Source organism: Haematobia irritans, chromosome 1, assembly GCF_050003625.1.
Source record: "Haematobia irritans isolate KBUSLIRL chromosome 1, ASM5000362v1, whole genome shotgun sequence".
Classification (NCBI taxonomy): Eukaryota; Metazoa; Arthropoda; class Insecta; order Diptera; family Muscidae; genus Haematobia; species Haematobia irritans.
The window spans coordinates 262,479,700-262,502,778 of NC_134397.1; the positions used below are offsets into that span (position 1 = coordinate 262,479,700).

At 35.1% G+C, this 23,079-nt stretch overlaps 1 protein-coding gene and 2 non-coding genes across 3 annotated transcripts in view; 2 read left to right on the top strand and 1 right to left on the bottom strand.

Moving 5' to 3' along the window:
- Positions 1 to 8,932: 8,932 nt before the first annotated feature.
- On the top strand, positions 8,933 to 9,005 carry TRNAK-CUU (transfer RNA lysine (anticodon CUU)). The gene has a single exon. It is a non-coding gene; the product is annotated as a tRNA-Lys (tRNA).
- Positions 9,006 to 9,266: 261 nt separating this feature from the next.
- TRNAK-CUU (transfer RNA lysine (anticodon CUU)) lies at positions 9,267 to 9,339 on the bottom strand. Its single transcript has one exon. It is a non-coding gene; the product is annotated as a tRNA-Lys (tRNA).
- A 7,485-nt stretch (positions 9,340 to 16,824) lies between these two features.
- Positions 16,825 to 23,079, top strand: part of Tsp97E (Tetraspanin 97E) — a 48,870-nt gene continuing 42,615 nt past the window's right edge. The window contains exon 1 of the mRNA XM_075291775.1: positions 16,825 to 17,193. Coding sequence (XP_075147890.1) covers positions 17,134 to 17,193 — 60 coding nt within the window. The 5' untranslated portion in view covers positions 16,825 to 17,133. The remainder of the gene's footprint in view (positions 17,194 to 23,079) is intronic.

Below are 23,079 nucleotides of genomic sequence, written 5' to 3' on the forward strand. Positions count from 1 at the left end.
AACCGATTTCACCCAAATTTGGCACGCATAGCAACAATGCTAATTCTACTCTCTGTGCAAAATTTCAACTAAATCGGTGTTAAAAATTGGCCTCTGTGGTCATATGGGTGTAAATCGGGCTACAATGCTAATTCTACTCCCTGTGCAAAATTTCAACTAAATCGGAGCAAAAAATTGGCCTCTGTTGTCATATGAGTGTAAATCGGCCGAAAGCTATATATTGGAGCTATATCTAAATCTGAACCGATTTCAACCAAATTTGGCACGCATAGCTACAATGCTACTTCTACTCCCTGTGCAAAATTTCAACTAAATCGGAGCAAAAAATTGGCCTCTGTGGTCATATGAGTGTAAATCGGCCGAAAGCTATATATTGGAACTATATCTAAATCTGAACCGATTTCAACCAAATTTGGCACGCATAGCTACAATGCTAATTATACTCCCTGTGCAAAATTTCAACCAAATTAGGGTAAAACATTGGCTTCTGGGACCGTATTAGTCCATATCGGCCGAAAGATATATATGGGAGCTATATCTAAATCTGAACCGATTTCTTCCAAAATCAATAGGGATCTATTCTGAGCCAAAACACATACTTGTGCCAAATTTGAAGTCGATTGTATTAAAACTGCGACCTAGACTTTGATTACAAAAATGTGTTCATGGACAGACGGACATCGCTATATCGACTCAAGAGCCCACCCTGAGCATTTTTGCCAAAGACACCATGTGTCTATCTCGTCTCCTTCTGGGTGTTGCAAACATATGCACTAACTTATAATACCCTGTTCCACAGTGTGGCTCAGGGTATAATGATTAGAGTAAAGGAAACTTTCTCCAAACATAATAATTCCATGAACTAAAATAAAGTTAAATGGGCTTTAGTGAAATATGGAGTTCACTTTTTTGGAATGTAGATGCAAAATTTTCATAAATTTTCCAGAACATTGTTGCACTGGCGTTCCATCCAGAAGATCTCATCAGTACGAATCTTGTCGAATACTCTTACTTTTCGCTTAGTCCATCACGGCTTGGTTATTCAGTACTAAAATGTTAGGTTAGGTTTTAAAGTTACAGCCTGATTAAGTTTCAGTCTCACTTAGACTATTCAGTCCATTGTGATACCACATTAACTAAAATTACCTATTACATATGGATACTGCTAGTTTTAACCATCCAGCAAAAAAAAAAAATGGAAGTTGTTCCACAAACATTTCTTTTAAATCCCATCCCAGAATCCCCCATCGAGTTTTTTTCAACTTCCGATGCAGCCCTTTTGGACAAGTCCACAAACATTTCTTCTAAAGCGCATCGTGGGATCCCTCAATGATTTTTTCCACTTCCGATGCAGTCCTTTTGGACAAGTCCAAAAAAAAACATTTCTTCTAAAGCGCATCTTGGGATCCCCCAATGATTTTTTTCTACTTCCGATGCAGTCCTTGTGGACAAGTATTAGAAAGAAGGCAATCAGGCTATTTTAAGTGAAATTTTGTACAATTAAATTTTAATTTTTTTATTAGAAAACTAATAAAAAAATAGTAAATTAATAAAAAGTAAAAAGATAATAATAATAAAAAAATTATCTCCGCTGGGATTTGAACCTGTGCCGTTTGACTTTTTCGCTTCCATGGAAGTTCTTTTGAAAAAGTTTTGCAAATTACGAGAATTTTTATTTTTTTTTGTTGATTTTTAATATACGAAAATATATATCGAAAATAAAAAATAAAAACAATGCATAACATAAAAAATATTTTTTTAGAAAAATATTTGATAAAGAAATTGCCGCTGGTAAGATTTAAACCTGCGTTTCTTATTTTTTCGTTCATACTAATAAAGAACATCTTGAGAAGCAATTATAATGTTATTCCTTGGTGTCGTATTACGATCATATCACAAACATTTGAATTGACCTTTCGACGTTTTATGTTCAATGGCGTTTGTGGCTGAGTGTGCTAAGGCGTCCTGTTATGGTGTGAGCGAACCCAGGTTCAACCCCTGGTCGGAGCGAAAAAGTTTTTCAAATTGTAAAAAATAGATAATAGGAAAAAATTGTGTAATAACAAGTATATACGGCCGTAAGTTCGGCCATGGAATCTTATGTTACCCTCCACCATGGATTGCGTAGAAACTTCTACGAAAGACTGGCATCCACAAATTTCAACTTACTCGGATGAAATTTGCTCCTCAAAGAGGCTCCAAAACTAAATCTCGGGATCGGTTGATATGGGGGCTATAAATGATTATGGACTGATATGGACCACTTTAGGCATGGTTATTAAATATCATATACTACCACCACGTACCAAATTTCAATCAGATCGGATGAATTTTGCTTCTCCAAAAGGCACCGGAGGTCAAATCTGGCGATCGGTTTATATGGGAGCTATATATAATTATGGACTGATAGGAACCAATTCCTACATGGTTGTTGGATACCATATACTAACATCACGTAACAAATTTCAACCGAATGGGAAGAATTTTGCTCTTCCAAGATGTTCCGGGGGTCAAATCTGGGGATCGGTTTATATGGGGCCTATATATAATTATGGACCGATATCGACCAATTTTTGCATGGGTGTTTGGGGCCATATATTAACATCACGTACCAAATTTCAACTGAATCAGATGAATTTTGGTCTTCCAAGAGGCTCCGGAGGTCAAATCTGGTGATCGGTTTTATATTGGGGCTATATATAATTATGAACCGATATGGCCATATACTAACACCATGTACCAAATTTCAGCTGGATCGGATGAAATTTGCTTCTCTTAGAGGCTCCGCAAGTCAAATTTGGGGGTCCGTCTATATGGGGGCTATACGTAAAAGTGGACCGATATGACCCATTTGCAATACCATCCGATCTACATTAATAACAACTACTTGTGCCAAGTTTCAAGTCGATAGCTTGTTTCGTTCGGAAGTTAGCGTGATTTCAACAGACGGACGGACGGACGGACATGCTCAGATCGACTCAGAATTTCACCACGACCCAGGGTCTTAGATCAATATTTCGATGTGTTACAAACGTAATGACAAATAAAAAAACATATGGATGAAAAAAAGTGTGAAATTGGTTGAAAAAAAAATTTTTTTCGCTTTTTAAATTTCTTCATTCAAATTAACTTCCAGGACACAACTTCTAAAGCAAAGCAAAGGATCCAAAAAGGGAGTACTTCCGTCCTATGACAAGTCCATGTAAAATTCATTGGAGATGATCCAAGTTTGCACTACTTCCGGATCACAGATTGGGGATCCAAACTACTTTTTTGGAAGCTCTTTTCTTGCTGGGCACTGATTGTTCCAGACTGCTTAAGTTAACGTTTTCCAGGTCCGCTAGTAGTCTAAAGCTATATGCCCCTTAAATTCGCTTACGCCTAACACAAAATGCAGGACTCTCAAACAAGAGGTGTTTAATTGATTCCTCATCCTCCGCATTATGACAGCGCATACAGTAGTCGCGCCAATAGTTTTTACAAAATCGCCTATCAGGCTGCGACCCGTTATAGCAGACATCAGGAGTGATATCTGACGTCTTGAGAACACTAGCATATCTAGTGTGCGGTTTACGTTTAAATGGGGCCATATTTGTTTGGTGTCGATACAACCCTTGCCAAGGCCGTAGCCAGGATTTTAATTCGGGGGGGGTTCAACTTTAAAAAAAATATTCATATAATCTCATGTGTAGAAAATTTTATTTATGCATAGGGTATAAAAATATACAATATTTTTATACCCACCACCATAGAATGGTGACGGGGGTATAATAAGTTTGTCATTCCGTTTGTAACACATCGAAATATCGATTTCCGACTATATAAAGTATATATATTCTTGATCGGGGAGAAATTCTAAGACGATATAACCATGTCCGTCTGTCTGTCTGGCTGTCTGTCTGTTGTAATCACGCTACAGTCTTCAATAATGAAGCAATCGTACTGACATTTTGCACAAACTCGTCTTTTGTCTGCAGGCAGGTCAAGTTGGAAGATGGGCTATATCGGTCCAGGTTTTGATATAGTCCCCATATAAACCGACCTCCCGATTTGGGGTCTTGGGCTTATAGAAATCGTAGTTTTTATCCAATTTGCCTGAAATTTGAAACCTAGAGGTATTTTATGGCCATAAAGAGGTGTGCCAAAAATGGTGATTATCGGTCCATGTTTTGGTATAGTCCCCATATAGACCGATCTCCCGATTTTACTTCTTGGGCTTATAGAAACCGCAGTTTTTATTCAATTTACCTGAAATTAGAAATCTAGAGGTATTGTAGGACCACAAATACGTGTGCCAAAAATTGTGAGTATCGGTCCATGTTTTGGTATGGTCCCCATATAAAACGACCTCCCGAATTTGGGGTCTTGGGCTTATAGAAACCGTAGTTTTTATCCAATTTGTCTGAAATTGGAAATCTAGAGGTATTTTATGACCATAAAGAGGTGTGCCGAAAATGGTGAGTATCGGTCCATAATTTGGTATAGCCCCCATATAGACCGATTTCAAGATTTTACTTCTTGGGCTTCTAGAATCCGAAGTTTTTATCCTATTTGCCTGAAATTTGAAATCTAGAGGTATTTTCGGGTCATAAATAGGTGTGCTGAAAACGGTGAGTATCGGTCCATATTTTAGTATAGCCCCCATAAGAACGATCTCCCGATTTAACTCCTTGGGTTTCTAGAAACCGTAGTTTTTATCTGATTTGCCTGAAATTGTAAATATTCTGGTATTTTAGGCTCACAAAAACGTGTATCGTGAAACTCAATGTAAAATTTTCAGATTTTACTTCTACAGATTTAAGATTTCAAATCAAGACTTTATTTTATAATTTTCTTGCACACTTACAAGAGATGTTAATGATTCCTTTAAAACTCAAACAAAAATGGTTCTTATAAATCCAGAATCTGATATAGTCCTCATAGGTGAAATCTTTAAATTTATCTTCGGGAATATCCTCAAGTCCTCAAGCCCTCCTGAAATTTCAAAGGAAACCCTAATATTTGGTTCATGGTGGTGGGTATTTAAGATTCGGCCCGGCCGAACTTAGTGCTGTATATACTTGTTATAATATTAGGTTAGGTTAGGTTAGGTTAGGTTAGGTGGCAGCCCGATGTATCAGGCTCACTTAGACTATTCAGTCCATTGTGATACCACATTGGTGAACTTCTCTCTTATCACTGAGTGCTGCCCGATTCCATGTTAAGCTCAATGACAAGGGACCTCCTTTTTATAGCCGAGTCCGAACGGCGTTCCACATTGCAGTGAAACCACTTAGAGAAGCTTTGAAAACCCTCAGAAATGTCACCAGCATTACTGAGGTGGGATAATCCACCGCTGAAAAAATTTTTGGTGTTCGGTCGAAGCAGGAATCGAACCCACGACCTTGTGTATGCAAGGCGGGCATGCTAACCATTGCACTACGGTGGCTCCCTGTTATAATATAATTATAATATTAAATTGAGCCGACGGGCTTTTTGGGCAGCAAATAAATCAATGACTTCTTCAGTCGGCACATTTATTCGGCGATGAACCGACATTAATGCCAATCCTTTGAGTCTACTCTCGCTAGTCGAATTTCTAAGATACGTCTTTAATCTCTTCATTGTTGAAAATGAACGTTCGGATGAGCACGTAGTAACTGCAGGGATGGAAAATGCAGTATTATAGTACTTTTTTCAAATCGTTTTCACCCCGGTCAGTACCTTAGTACCCCCGCGAATGATTTAGTACCTTTTGTGTAGACATTTTTGAGTCGATATCAGATTTATGGTACAATAGCTTTGACAAAATATTTTAATATTTTGAGAAAGTCTTTATCAACCTTATTTGCTAATAGTCTTTTACAAATATGGCAAACAGACATCTAGATTTTGTAAAAGACATAGTCAAAAACAGGATTTTATTGAACTTCAAGAAAGTTTTAGTCGAAAAAAGAATGCGATTCTATATTATCGAAATAGTAGAAATAGTTGTCAACATTTTATTTCTATATAGAATTTTTGCAAAATTTTATTTTTATAGAAAATTTTGTCAAAATTTTATTTCAATTGAAAATTTTGTAAAAATTTTATTTCTATAGGAAATTTTTGCAAAATTTTATTTATATAGAAAATTTTGTCAAAATTTTATTTTCTTTAAAATTCAGTCTCTTGACAATAATCTTCCAGTGAAATTTTTGTTGAAATTTAGTAAAAAGTACCTTTCCGCTCAAAAAATACCTTTTATGTACTTTCTTAAAAATTGTATTTTCCATCCCTGAGTAACTGGCAAAGTGACCAAAATTTTTAAAAGAATATGCACGTTTGGAAAAATCTCTTTATTGCTTCCATCGCTGAATTAGGCAGTTTCTTTTCGCAGGTTTTGCGCCATTTCATTTACACATGTGTGTTTGGCTGTTTCGTTGTTGTTGCTATGGCCAAACAAAGCGAGTATTGTTGACAAAAAGAACAACAAACACACATAAAAAGCAGAAATACATTTTCCAAAAATGAAATTTGTGGTGCGAGAACAAAAATAATTTGTTTTTTTTTTTCGACCGTCGTTTGACGGGCTTTTCAACTAGTATTCTGTGATTTGTGCAAGTTTTATAGGTAAGCGTTCTTCAAAATAAAACCTCCAGCTTTTCTTCAACATCTTCGATAAGATTTTTCTATGCAGCTAAAAATATATATTTATTGATATAAAAATATTCATTCATTTCGGGGGGGGGTTTGATCCCCCTCATCCCCCCCCCCTGAATACGGCCTTGACCCTTGCAATTCTCCCATCGATCATTCATAACCATCATAACGGCCTATCCCTGGAATATGTAAGGTAGTCCCTAGCCTTGCTAACTCATCTGCTTCCCAGTTCCCCGGTATGTTCCTATAACCAGGCACTCATATTAGGTGAATATTGTACAGCTCAGCCATCTCGTTGAGAGATTTGCGGCAGTCCATGGCCGTTTTCGTGTTAAGGAACACAGAGTCCAAGGATTGTATTGCAGGTTGATTGTTTGAGTATATATTAATACCAACATTTGTTGGAACATTACTTCTGAGCCAATTCGCCAACTCTCTTAGTGCTAATATTTCGCGCAACCGCACAGCCGTTGTTGCAGCTGACTGTTTGGCCAAAATATCTAAAGGTAATAGATGCAGCATGACATTAAGGGAATTTGTTCCTGTCTTACTGAATGCGCCTGAGATACACAAGCACGCCATACGCTGAACTTTGTCTAAACGTGTCGGCTGCTGAAGTACCGGCCACCAAACTGCAACACCACATAGCATTATAGGTCTAACCACTGCCGTGTATAGCCAATGCACAATTTTCGGTTTTAGTCCCAACTTGTTATACCTTCCACCATAGGATGGGGGTATATTAACTTTGTCATTCCGTTTGTAACACATCGAAATATTGCTCTAAGACCCCATAAAGTATATATATTCTGGGTCGTGGTGAAATTCTGAGTCGATCTGAGCATGTCCGTCCGTCCGTCTGTTGAAATCACGCTAACTTCCGAACGAAACAAGCTGTTGACTTGAAACTTGGCACAAGTAGTTGTTATTGATGTAGGTCGGATGGTATTGCAAATGGGCCATATCGGTCCATTTTTAAGTATAGCCCCCATATAAACGGACCCCAAATTTGGCTTGCGGAGCCTCTAAGAGAAGCAAATTTCATCCGATCCGGCTGAAATTTAGTATATGGTGTTGGCCCATAATTATATATAGCCTCCATATAAACCGATCCCCAGATTTGACCTCCGGAGCCTCTTAGAGGAGCAAAAGTCATCCGATCCGATTGAAATTTGGTACATAGTGTTAGTATATTGTCTCTAACAACCATGCCAAAATTGGTCCATATCGGTCCATAATTATATATAGCCCCCATATAAGCCGATCCCCAGATTTGACCTCCGGAGCCTCTTAGAAGAGGAGCAAAATTCATCCGATCCGGTTGAAATTTGGTACGTGGTGTTAGTATATGGTATCCAACAACTATGCAGGAATTGGTCCATATCGGTCCATAAATATATATATAGCAAATCTATTATAAACCTCATTAATTTGAATTGTTTATAATAAATTGCTAAATATTTTTGCCTACATCATATTTTCGGTAGTTCTCGGGTTGCAACATAAAAAGTTTAAACTTATACACACAAAAAAATTTTTTTCTGATTCAATCACGAAATTAATTGATCCAATTAATTTTTTAATTGAAATGTCTTCAATCACGAAAATGATAGTATCAATCACAGTTTTAATTGGTCATAGAAAAAATTCTTGATTAAAATATTAATTGATTTCATTAGCAAATTTCAATTAATTTTTTAATTGATTCAATTAAAAATTTAATTGATGTTGATAGCCAAACTCAATTAATTTTTTAATTAAGAAATGCAACTATTTTCAATTATTTTCTGAATTGGTTTTTATTTGGATTAACAATTGATTGTTTGAAATACATTTTTAATTAAAAATTAAAAAATATTCATCACTTTCTTTAACTGACGTAGTCGTCCGAATTTGATTAAAAAGTTAATTGTATCAATTAATGTTTTAATTACAAATTTTTAAATTTCCAATCATCGACTTAATTGACTTAATATTTCTATCTTGATTAAAAAGTTAATTGTATCAATTAATTTATTAATTGAAATTTTTTTCAACTTCAATTAACTTTTTAATTGGAAATATTTTGGTGATATTTTTTTCTGTGTAATGAAATCAACGCCATCTACGTTTATTCTCAGAAGAGAGCACTCTATAAATTTCCTTTGCTACCTTTGTGGCAACATATGGTTTTTGGAATTGTTGAATACAATAAGCTTTTTTGTCATATAAGCTTTTAGCAACATGATACAGCAACAATGTTTATAAACATTCGTACTGTGAAGAAGCCGTCGGTTTCATGTGTTACTAATTGGCCAACATATGCGCAACTGCCCGGCTAGCTCAGTCGGTAGAGCATGAGACTCTTAATCTCAGGGTCGTGGGTTCGAGCCCCACGTTGGGCGCATTAGTTTTTATCAACTACTAATTTTGATTTAGTGAATATATCGGCACATTATGATGCGACATCAGATTTTATTTCTCATTTACCCTTATTTTCATGAAGCTCCGTTAGTGATACGTTGGATATGTTCGTTATTACCCTATATTCATTTGTCAGTTAATATTATTGGGAGAGAATACAGCTACATGAAAATAACTCCTAATCATAATTTTTAATTCTTTTATTTAAAGCATCAACATTGTAATAATAAAAAAAGCAAGTGCGCCCAACGTGGGGCTCGAACCCACGACCCTGAGATTAAGAGTCTCATGCTCTACCGACTGAGCTAGCCGGGCATGTTGCGATCGTGATCTACATTTTTTTTCTTTTTTTTTTATTTACAAAATCGATTATTTAAAGAAATAAAAATATTATATTAATAAATATCTTCGGATTTTTATTTAAACAAATAAATTATATGTGCACATGAATACAATAATTTGGATTGTTGTTAGACGATATTTTTCGATGGGCTACCCGCCATCCCCTGCCAACATTTTGTGAATTTGACGGTGCTTCTGAGTAGAGGTGTGCACGTGACACGAAATGGTCGTGACTCACGAAAATTTTCGTGATTCGTGCGTGAGTCGTGAGTCACGCTCATGACAACAGCGTGAGTGTGCGTGAGCGTGATTAACAAAACAAAATGTCGTGCGTGAGCGTGAGTCACGAAAATAATATCTTCGTGAGTGTGCGTGAGTAACGAATTACACTCATGACAATATTCCTGCTCACCAACATAAAACGCTTAAGAGTTAAATTCAATTACAATTCTAGTGACACCTGAGATGTTAAGAGTTTGATAACACTCTCGATTTTAATAATGCTCATGTTTTCAGACACTACGGTAAGGTAAATTAATTATAAAATTATTCGTGGGTCACGATATTTTTCGTGATTCACGGTATTTTTCGTGAGTCACGGTATTTTTTGTGAGTCACGACGTTTTCGTGCGTGAGTGTGCGTGAATACAAATTTTCTTTTCGTGAGTGTGCGTGAGCGTGAGTCCTACCAAAACATATCGTGCGTGAGTGCGCGTGAGTATGATTTTTCTGTCGTGAGTGTGCGTGAGCGTGAGTAAACTATTACTCACGTGCACACCTCTACTTCTGAGTATACGATATCCAAAACTCGTCGCAAAAGTGCCGCTACTATTGAGAAGTTGTACCACGCCAAGCAGTGTTGCCAACTCCCCAGGGCCAAAAAGCACCAAAAATATCTTATAAATTCTAACATACCACCTTCCACCACAAAATCGAAAATTAAATGCTCTACTAAAAAAAAAAAAAAAAAAAAAAAAAAAAAAAAAAAAAACTTCCGATGTATTATGAATAGAATTTTAAGAAGTTGCGATTACATTTCTTTAATAATTCATTTTAAGGAATACAAACTTTGTGAAAATTTGCTTTTGGCTATTCCCCATTATAATAAAATTTGCAGCAAATATGCATAATTTTATACCGTTTTTACTGGTATAGTTTTCACTTTTGCGGCAAAACTCGAACTTAGCACTCACCATTATGAACCGCTATTTAAGTATACACTTTGATCAGTTTTAATTAGGGCTGTCGTTCGGGATCGATTTTTAAAAATCCCGGGATTCGGGATTTCAAAATATTGAATCCCGGGATCCCGGGATTTTTCGAGATTTTTTTCGGGATCCCGAAATTTTCGGGATTCTTTAAATATTTTAATTAATAACAATTTACAGCGCCAAAAAATTGTTGTACATTAAACCAATTTATTTAATTAATTCAATTTTATTAACAACAAAAGAACATAAGAGTAAATTTAAAAGCAATTTTAAATTGCTATCATACTTAGCGAAAAAAAAAAAATAAATGAAAAAAGCCATTTCTTATCGCAATCTTACTCAGCAAACATTTTAAGGATTAGGTTAGATTAGGCGTATTTTCGTATACTTGTGATAATCCTTTTGTACTTCGATTTAAGTAAAAATATCGCAGCATCCAAATTTTTGTCAGATAATCGCGATCTTGTCATATTTTCGACGGACCTTTTATCATTGCTTTTTATTTTATGTGGCACGAATTCCATTTCACATGAACTCATTATTCAAAGGTCCTTCTCGTTTATTTCGATTTTTGATGAAATTGTGCTCTTTAGTATACCTCATGTATAATAAATTCTTACTCAAGATGTTTATTAACTCAATTTGTCGGTTATGAAATCTAAGGGCCGTTTACACTGAGTGAAGACTCCAATTTATTAATAAACAATCTTAAAAAACCACAATTTTATCACATTGGTATTATTTTTTCGGGATCCCGAAAAATCCCGGGATTCAAAATAAAAAATTCCGGGATTCGGGATAAATCCCGTCCCGAAAATCCCGGGATTTCGGGACGGGATTTATCCCGAGTGACAGCCCTAGTTTTAATGCTTTCGTCCAATTCATTTTGATCAGTCATGTTTTTCAACTTTCAAAATATTAATATATGGAAGAAGTCTATTGCTTATTCCAATTCTGCGTGCTTTTGTGAATTTAATACAACGTTTTTAATGACATCTTTACCAAATTCAAAAATTCGGCACTCATCGTTCGACTTTCCTACAGAATACCCTAAATAACAATATTAATTAAAAAATAATCAATACAAACTTCATAACAATCAAATTCTATATTTGGCAATAAATTTGACTTTCTTCGGCTCTTGAAAGTCTAATCAAAATTTTTGTATCAATTAAACTTAATACTGTTCAAAATAAAAAAAGCACCAAAAGCACTAAATGAAAATACCAGAAAGCACCAAGTTGGTGCTTTTTTTGAAATGGCACCAAAAAGGCAATTTGGTGCTTTTTGGAAATCAAAAAGCACTAAATTTGGTGCTAAAAGCACCAAATTGGCAACACTGACGCCAAGTTACTACAATAAATAAAACCACATTGAACACATTGAATGCCTTAAAAAAAAGAGTTATGTTGATTTATAAGTTGCAATTCTGCTTTATTCGGCTGATGCTCCAGCGTATATAAGTGTATAATCTTGATGGGGGCAGCGTGTCTGGAAAAATATATGAAAACCTCTCACTTTATTCCATTTGGAAAGTCGACAATTTCTCATCAATATACTTTTCAAAATTAAAGCGTACACACAACAAATACATATATATTTTTTTGTATTCAATCACAAAATTAATTGATCTTATTTTATTATTTTAATTGATATGTCTTTAATCACAGAAATGATAGTATCAATTAAAAAAAAATAATTGAAGGCCAATTAAAAAATTAATTGTTACTATTAATTTATGTGATTGATTTTTGTTTCAATTAAAAAAATTGTTGAATTAATTAAATTTTTAATTGCATATTTTTTAAAGCTCAATTAAGATTTTAAAGTAAGTTCTATGTTAGCTTTTCGCGTTGAAATGTTCGCGGTTACTTTATTAAAACAGTTCAATATAAAGCAAACAAATTAACAAAATTGATGGACAGTTTCTTGTTCCTCTAGATTTCGGTAAGATTTTACAAGAATAGGTTTGTTTTCATTTTCAATTTTGATTATTTAAGGAAAAGTAATCGCTGAAATAAAGTGGTTTTCAACTGGAAAACCGAACATAAAAGTTAAAGGTTAAAGTGGCAGCCCGATTAAGATTCAGGCTCACTTAGACTATTCAGTCCATTGTGATACATAGTACCCACCTATAATGGGAAAATTTTTTCTATGTAATAACGATGTTTTCAGCACTTAATTTTTGTTTTTATTTAAATAATTTATAATTAGTTAGTTGCGCTAGGTGTTTCCCAAAATATAAAATGGCTCTTGTAACAATAGTTGTGCCAAAATACTTTCAAGTACATTTCGTACTTCTTGATACGTTTCCCCCATCACAGTTGACGATTGTTGTATTGTCACATACGAGTCTGTTCCAGGGATGGAAAATACAATTTTTAAGAAAGCACAAAAAAAATGTATTTTTTTTTTTTGAACGAAAAAGTACTTTTTACCAAAATCAACAAAAATTCCATTGGAATATTATTGACAAGAGCTCCCTTAGACTGAATTTTAAAGAAAATAAAATTTTGTTGAGTTGACCCCAATTTTAAATATGTTTTTTAGTTTTAGTTTTATATCCGCCTACAAAGACTACCGTAGCATTGTAATCACGGTCGCTACAGTTAGTTTTTTATAGAAATAAAATTTTGACAAAATTTTCTATGAAAATAAAATTTTGACAAAATTGTCTATAGAAATAAAATTTTGACAAAATTTTCTATAGAAATAAAATTTCGACAAAATTTCTTATAGAAATAACATTTTGACAAAATTTTATTTCTATAAGAAATTTTGTCAAAATTTTATTTCTATAAGAAATTTTGTCAAAATTTTATTTCTATAAGAAATTTTGTCAAAATTTTATTTCAATAGAAAATTTTGTCAAAATTGTATTTCTATAGAAAATTTTGTCAAAATTTTATTTCTATAGAAAATTTTGTCAACATTTTATTTCTATAGGAAATTTTGCCAAAATTTTATTTCTATAAGAAATTATGTCAAAATTTTATTTCTATAGAAAATTTTTTCAAAATTTTATTTCTATAGAAAATTTTATAAAAATTTTATTTCTATTTTCTATAGAAATAAAATTTTTATCTCAAAATTTGTCAAAATTTTATTTCTATAGAAAATTTTGTCGAAATTTTATTTCTATTTCTATAGAAAATTTTGTCAAAATTTTATTTCTATAGAAAATTTTGTCGAAATTTTATTTCTATAGAAAATTTTGTCGAAATTTTATTTTTTTATTTCTATAGAAAATTTTGTCAAAATTTTATTTCTATAGAAAATTTTGTCAAAATTTTATTTCTATAGAAAATTTTGTCAAAATTTTATTTCTATAGAAAATTTTCTTAAAATGTTATTTTTATAAAAAAATTTGTCAACATTTTATTTCTATAGAAAATTTTGACAAAATTTTATTTCTATAAGAAATTTTGTCAAAATTTTATTTCTATAAGAAATTTTGTCAAAATTTTATTTCTATAGAAAATTTTGTCAAAATTTTATTTTCATAGAAAATTTTGTCAAAATTTTATTTCTATAAAAAATTTTTGATAAGATTTTCTGCAAGTGTTCACAGACTGTAATGGTTTGCATTATTTTAGTACGCGATCGATAACTTCTTATCTAGAAAGTGTTCGTGTGGAAGCGTAATATACAATCACATGCTTTTTTCTACTACAACATTCTTCAAATTCAAGAAATATTGTTCTATGACGTTTACAAAATCGAGATTTTCTTCCCGCATGGACCTGTCTGTTTTGCAAAATTTGCAAGAGACTATTAGACTTTGTTAAAGACTTTCTCAAAATATTAAAATATTTTGCCAAAACTATTGTGCCATAAATCTGATATCGGCTCAAAAATGTCTACACAAAAGGTACTAAATCATTCGCGGGGTTACTACGTTACTGACCAGGGTGAAAAAGTATTGAAAATAGTACTATACTACTGCATTTTCCATCCCTGGTCTGTGTTAGAGATGAGGATGAACCCAGCAAAAAACGTCGCCAAAAAAGTAGTGAAAATGTTATTTTTGGATCCGGAAGTGGTGCAAAATTGGCGCAGAAGCGATGAATTTAACACGAGCTTGTCATAGGACACTGGCGTCTATCAGCCAGTGTTTTTATTCTCGATGGAGGCAGCGTGTCTGTAAAGTCAAAAATTTGTCACCAATATACTTTTTACCATTTTAAGCGAAATAACTATGTGTTGAGCACTTCATTATGGATTTTATTTAAATAAATTATAAGAAGCTAGTTGCGCTTTGCGTTTCACAAAATATAAAATGGCTCTTGTAACAATAGTGAAGGTAAAATACTTTCATGTACATTTCATACTTTTTCATACGCTTCCCCCATCACAGTTGGCGATTGTTGCAGTGTCACTAACGAGTCTGTGGTAGCTATGAGGATGAAATGGAACTTTAATAATATGTATCTTAAATAACATAGCTTATATTGCCAGCCAGTGTCTCATTTGTTGTAATATCTACTGTGATAAAATCTCATTAAATGAATTGTATTTAAAAATCAAATTAATAAAGAAGAATTTGAAAAATGAAAAAAAAATGAAAATGGATTATTAAAGAAAAGTAATCGTGAAAAAATTACGATTTTAGCGGCTAAACTCGAACTTAATACCCACCTTTAATGAAAAAATTATGTTAAATGTGTTGTGATAGTGGTATAAATTTTATATTTAATATACTTTCATGTACATTTCATACTTTTTCATACGCTTCCCCCATCACCGTGGTGCAATGGTTAGCATGCCCGCCTTGCATACACAAGGTCGTGGGTTCGATTCCTGCTACGACCGAACACCAAAAAGTTTTTCAGCGGTGGATTATCCCACCTCAGTAATGCTGGTGACATTTCTGAGGGTTTCAAAGCTTCTCTAAGTGGTTTCACTGGAATGTGGAACGCCGTTCGGACTCGGCTATAAAAAGGAGGTCCCTTGTCATTGAGCTTAACATGGAATCGGGCAGCACTCAGTGATAAGAGAGAAGTTCACCACTGTGGTATCACAATGGACTGAATAGTCTAAGTGAGCCTGATACATCGGGCTGCCACATAACCTAACCTAACCTTCCCCCATCACAGTTGGCGATTGTTGCAGCGTCACTTACGAGTCTGTGGTAGCGATGAGGATGAAATGGAACTTTGAAATGCTGACAGGATGTAACTTGCCACTAGGAAATCAACATCATTCTATTATTAATGAAAAAATTATATTAAATGTGTTGTGATAGTGGTATAAATTTTATATTTATAAGAATTTATAAATGTTTAATTAATAAACATCTAAACAATCGTGTTTTACTTGACCACAATGATTCCTTTACAACTATAGGCCGGTATGCACCTCTAGCGAAATTTTTGGTAGCAAAAATTTATTTAAGTCTACAACAAAAAAACAGGGCTGTGTACACAAATTTTAAACCAGCTAATCGCTCTTAAAAATTGTTAATATATGTTCCAAATATTCCTCAAATAAATTGTTTATTATTTACAGACCTTTTAAAACTTTTACGCACACAATGATTGTAATAAATTAAATGTTTGCTGCCAAAATATGCTTTTGACAACCTTGTTATTTTCATTGGAGGTGCGTACCAGCTTACGAAATTGAACGCTACCGAAAATTTCGTTAGCATAAATAGCAATGCATTTCTTATGGGAATGAAATTTTTCGCTAGAGGTGCATACCGGCCTTATCTTAAAATGCATATTTTCTGATTGTTTGAAGGGGCTCTTATTGGTGTCGTTCTAAATTTATTAAAAAAGGCACGTAATAATTGCACTCATGCGATAATTTTTTGTTGTAACATGGCATGGTACAACTTCTTAATAGTTACGGCGTTTTTGCGAAGAGTTTTGGATATCGTATACGACTGTTTTCGACGTGGTGGGGATTCTCAGAAGCGCCGTCAAATTCAAAAAATATTGACAGTGTTAGTACCCACCTTTATGAAGGAAAAATGTTGAGTTACAAGTTGCAATTCTCTTGATGTACCAGCGTCTATCAGCCAGTGTGTTTATCCTTGGCAGTATGCCAACACAAATATCTGAAAAAAAAATTAACAAAAATTTGAGTTTTCCATATTATTAACGGTTAATTAAGAGTTGTAAAAAAAAAGTAGTAACCTAGCACTACAAACATGTTGTCAGCACTGATGACCATACTCACCAGCTGACAGCTGTCAAAATACCAGATGTTCACTTGCAGCCAACTTTACCTTGATATTTTCCAATAAGAAAGAAAAATAGTAGTAAGAAAACAAGAACGGTTGCTTGGTACGTGGACGGAATTCTTTTATAAAACAGCCTTAAAAAAAAAACAAACAAACAAAAAACAAAGATTTATAGAAAACAACAACAAAAATATACATAATACCAAAGAAAACGAAAGTCAAGCTGGTTTAATGGTGGCGCAGTTTCATTGATAAAGCCTCGGGAAGAAAAACACAAATTGTAATAACATCTAAAAATAAATCAAGTGACGAAATAACAACAACAAAAATTAAAGAGATAGAGATAATTGAAGAATAAACAAAATCAAAATGTGCGGTGGATTTACATGTTCGAAAAACGCATTAATTGCGTTAAATATTTTATATGTGGTAAGTGTGGAACTAAGAAACTAAAAGATCTCCAAGATATGTTTTTGGGGTAGTAGCGATATAAAGTCTAAGCACCCCAATGACGAAAATGGTAACCCATAGAAGGCGTAAGTTGTACATACTATTATACATAACGATTCCAGCTTGGGCGGCTATTGATTTATGTGGAAAAAGTGTGTCTTCATTAGGGTCTAAAAAATGTTTTTACATTTTCCTTTTTCTTCTCCTTTAAAATGAACTCATTTGAAAATACTGAAAGGCATACATTCAATACCCCAATGTGATTTATTATACATACACTCCTGAACGGAGGCGACCTAAGTACAAAAGAGGGGGACATCTTAACTGATATTGCTGCTTTTGAGTGCTCGCTCCCCAGTTTTCTTCTTTGTGAAACAAAGGTACTTTCTTTCATTCGGGTTGCCTGCCTTTCTTTTATGGGTTCACCAACTTTACTTCTTACCTCCATCATTCTTCAAAAATCCTTTAAAATATCGATTTCGTTTTAGTGTATTTGTTTTCTTTCCCAATCTCATCCCCATTTTTGGTTTGGTACCATTCGCCATTGTAATCAAACAAAGCCAACAACATGTTGGTTTCGTTGTTGTTGTTATTATTATTCTTTGTTACATAGCCGGAGAGTGAGTTGGTCTCGGGTTGTGGCGGGATTGCATTGTTTCCTGCTGGTACGAGGGTTGTGACAAAGTCCTACGGATACAACAAAACATAATTTAATGTTCACAGGAGGGATATTGTTTATGACACTGAGAATAAAATAATTAATTTATTTTGGATTAATAAATGAAATGTTTGTTTTGGTTGCTGTTGTAGCCCTTTGGAGTTATTTGTATTTTCGAGTTTTTCAGAAAATAAACATACTCGAAATGGGGGGTTTGCGGTCCATGGACTGTGTTCGCTCCTGGCCCTAGACCTGACTGCAAAGTGGTCGGTGTTGTTATAGCCCTTTGGAGTTGTTTGTATTATCGAGTTTTTTTAGGAAATAAACCTACTCCAAATGGTGGTTTCCAGTCCTTGGACAGAGTTGAAAAATCCTGTGTCCGCCCCGGGCCGTACACCCGACTACAATGACAGTTATGTATGTGGTTTCATACATTTTGTTTTATGCTTTGGTATTTTAGGTAACAGGTTGGCTGATAAGTCCCCGGTCTAACAAAGAGAAACACATTTTTTTTGTCAAAATTCATTTTTATTATTCAACATAGTTCCCTTCAAGAGCGATACAACGATTATAACGACCTTACAATTTTTTGATACCATTTTGATAGTACTCCTTCGGTTTTGCCTCAAAATAGGCCTCAGTTTCGGCGATCACCTCTTCATTACAGCCAAATTTTTTCTCTGCGAGCATCCTTTTGAGGTCTGAGAACAAGAAAAAGTCGCTGGTGGCCCGATCTAGAGAATACGGTGGGTGGGGAAGCAATTCGAAGCCCAATTCATGAATTTTTGCCATCGTTCTCAATGACTTGTGGCACGATGCGTTGTCTTGGTGGAACAACACTTTTTTCTTCTTCATATGGGGCCGTTTTGCAGCGATTTCGACCTTCAAAAGCTCCAATTACGCCATTTAATAGTCACTGTTGATGGTTTTTCCCTTCTCATGATAATCGATAAAAATTATTCCATGCGCATCCCAAAAAACAGAGGCCAATACTTTGACAGCGGACTTTTGAGTCTTTCCACGCTTCGGAGACGGTTCACCGGTCGCTGTCCACTCAGCCGACTGTCGATTGGACTCAGGAATGTAGTGATGGAGCCATGTTTCATCCATTGTCACATATCGACGGAAAAACTCGGGTGTATTACGAGTTACCAGCTGCAAACACCGCTCAGAAACATCAACACGTTGTTGTTTTGGTCAAATGTGAGCTCACCCTGCACCCATTTTGCACAGAGCTTCCGCATATCCAAATATTGATGAATGATATGACCAACACGTTCCTTTGAAATCTTTAAGGTCTCTGCTATCTCGATCAACTTCATTTTACGGTCATTCAAAATCATTTGTGGATTTTTTGATGTCTTCGTCGGTAACCACCTCTTTCGGGCGTTCACTGCGTTCACCGTCCTCCGTGCTTATTTCACCACGCTTGAATTTTGCATACCAATCAATTATTGTTGATTTCCCTGGAGCGGAGTCTGAAAACTCATTATCAAGCCAAGTTTTTGGCTTCCACCGTATTTTTTCCCTTCAGAAAACAGTATTTTATCAAAACACGAAATTCCTTTTTTCCATTTTTTCACAATAACAAAAGTTGCTTCACAAAAGACGCTCTATCTCACAAACTAATTGACTTACAGACGTCAAATTTTGACACGAATCATTTGAAGGTTGGTACTATATAAAAATAATATGCATTTAATACTAGAGACGCCATCTATGTGTCAAACCGGGGACTTATCAGCCAACCTGTTAGTATCCAGATCAATATGGGATGTGTCCAGAGTGATATGGTGGTGAGTTGGGTAGGTTTAAAAGGGCAAACGAAAGGTGACAAGTGTCTTTTGGCTACGCTGCTATCAATCACTGATAGGAATTGAGGCGGTTGCACTTGGCTAACCGCGGGAAAACTACTGTGGCCTACCGCGCGAGGTCTCTTTCCCTCAGTGCTAGGGGAAACCATCACCCTTAGCTCCGAGAACGTGCTTCAGCTTTAGTATATCTTCACCACTCACAGCTACAGTATCCTCATAGTTCATCTCATTCAGACCTGTCTGGTATGCTGCCTGATCTAGAGGCTCTCTTTTGTAAAGCTGGATCTCGTGAAGATGAACCCTTAAATTCCTGGATGGTGGTTGCCTATGTACAAGATGGTGAGATGGATGGCAACTTCGATAGCAATCCAGGAGTTAATGCTTTGACCACACATATTTGTGTGGGCTCACTGAAACAACCAAGATCATCGGTCTCCGCATAAAGTTGATCCAGGGGTGTACTGCTGAGACATTCTGTCGCAGGCAACGTTCTGACAGGTCCGTATGTTATTCCACTGCGGACCACTTGTTTGAGGTGTCATACTGGCACTGCATAGTTTCCCACATTGCCTTATATGTAGTCAACAAGGTTTTTTTGTCCGCATCCCATGTGCCGCGGAGCTTATCACAAATGAGAGGCGGACATTCTCAAATTTCTAGCAGTGAAATAACTGGAGTGAGTTGGTCTCGGGTTTTTTCGAGATTACATTGTTTCCAGCTGGTACGAGGGTGGTCCTATTATTGTCATACTAGCTTGCGATTTGCAATAAGACGATGTATTTATGAATGCAAATTTACTTCTAAATACTCTAGTGACAATATCTTCATCATTTGTTTGTTTTTTATGGGATACATATATTGTTTAAATCAGTGATGAAGGGGCAACAGTTAGGCGAAATGATTACACATTTTTATACCCTGCCCCACACTGTGGATCAGGATATTATAAGTTAGTGCATATGTTTGCAATACCCAGAAGGAGACGAGATAGACACATGGTGTCTTTGGCAATAATGCTCAGGGTGGGGCCCTGAGTCGATCTAGCCATGTCCGTTTGTTCGTCCGTCCGTCCGTCTGTCTGTGATCAAAATCTAGGTCGCAGTTTAAGTCCAATTGCCTCCAAATTTGTTACAACTTCCTGTTTTGGGTCAGAATAGAACCCTATTGATTTTGGAAGAAATCGGTTCAGATTTAGATATAGCTCCCATATATATCTTTCGCCCGATATGCACTTGTATGGACCCAGAAGCCAGAGTTTCACCCTGATTTGCTTGAAATTTTGCACAAGCATAACACTTAGTCGTATGATCAAGTGTGCGAAATTTGATTGGAATCGGTTCCGATTTAGATATAGCTCCCATATATATCTTTCGCCCGATATGCACTTATATGGACCCAGAAGCCAGAGTTTCACCCTGATTTGCTTGATATTTTGCACCAGGAGAACAATAAGTACTATAGTCGGGTGAGCCAAATTTGATTGAAATTGGTTCAGATTAAGAGATAGCTCTCATATATATCTTTCGCCCGATATGGCCTCAGAAGCCAGTGTTTTAGACCAATTTGGTTGAAATTTTGCACTAGGAGTACAGTGTAGTCATGTGTGCTAAATTTTATTGAAATCGGTTCAGATTTAAATATAGCTCCCATATATATCTTTCGCCCGATTTTCCGTCATATGACCACAGAGGTCAAAGTTGTAGTCCGATTTATGTGAAATTTTGCACAGGGAGTAGAATTAATATACTAAGTATGCATGTCAAATTTGGTTGAAATCGGTTCAGATTTCTATATGGCTCCCATATATATGTTTTTCCGATTTGGACAAAAAATACCCAGATTTTCCCTAAAAAATCGCCACTGCTAAGTCGAAAACTTGTAAAAGTGACTCAAATTTTCCTTTATTTCTAATACATATCTATCGACCGATAAATCATAAATACACTTTTGCTAAGATGCCTCAAAATTGGTTGAGATTAAAATGTTTCCCATATTTTTTTTACTAACATAGTGTACCATCCCAGGGCATTAGCCGACTTATTTTAATTTGAAGTCTATATATTATACATTTTGTTCATATGGAGTCAGATTTAAATGTATGTGTTTGGGACAAAAACCTTTATATATAGCACCCGACACATTTGACGGATTTGATATAGTATCGAAAATGTGGATTTACAAAGTGGAGCAGGGTATAATATTGTCGGCCCCGCCCGACTTTAGACTTTCCTTTCCTTATTATACTGAACCGAAAAACCAACTACCAAATTTCATCCTCATCGACTAAAAATATCCCCAATTTGAAATCCCCAATACTAGCAACACTGCTTATGGATACAAGAAACATAATTCGAGATTCACAGGAAGTATATTGTTTGGGGGACAGAGCATAAAGTAACAATTATTCTATTTTGGATTAATCACTGACATGTTTGCGTACTGGATTCCTGTTTTTTGGTGCGTCATATTTTTCTTAGTCATAAATAGGTTTTGTTTTTTTTTCGGCACACGAAACACAACCAAATCATTTATCCATATTTTACCATTTGCTTGCTAAATAGTCTAGTTACACTAGACTCTTTGTAGACAATTGACCTTAAGAAAAGCTAATATTGTCAGACTAAGTCTAAATAGTGTTGTTAATATTGCTCATTGTTATTCTTTTCCCGGCTACTTTAAAAGCAAATGGAACCGTAAATGTTGATAATTTACCATTGCATAAGAGTTCTGGGATTTCTCCAAAATACAAATCAGTTGACAATATGGCCTTTATTGGGGGGTAATAAAAATTGTTTTTGTTAGCAATGCGCCTTTTTTATGGTGGCAGATAATATTCGGTGCTAATAATGGGGTATGTAATCCACAATTTTATTTCACATTTAACGGTTGATTATGTAGGATTCTCGGACATTTTGGGTAAATATTCTAACGGAACAACAGCAATAAAGTAGAAAAAGAGGATCGTGGGAATACCACACTTCTCAATATTAGGTCTGAGAAAATAGATAGCACGAAGATTTAAAATGACAAAATGTAGCCAAACTTGATGACAATTTTTTTTGTGTATTCAAAAGATACTCCATACATTGTTCCACGGTGGCTCCCAAGGCAACGAGAAACCGGTTATTAAACGGTGGTCCCCAAGGGAACGAGGAACCGGTTTTTTGGGGTCAATGCCAATGCGTCTACATATCGCCGTTGTGCTCCAGGTTATATTTTAAACATCTATCCAGCAAAAACTCATTAGCAAATAATCTTGGAGATACCTTGGTCCAAAATTTGGTATGCAATTACTATTAAATACAAATCCCAATTACTTTACAAGGTCATTTTCTATGGGGATATTACTTCTCTGCTGCATTAGCATAAATTAAATTGCAAATGTGGTCGAGA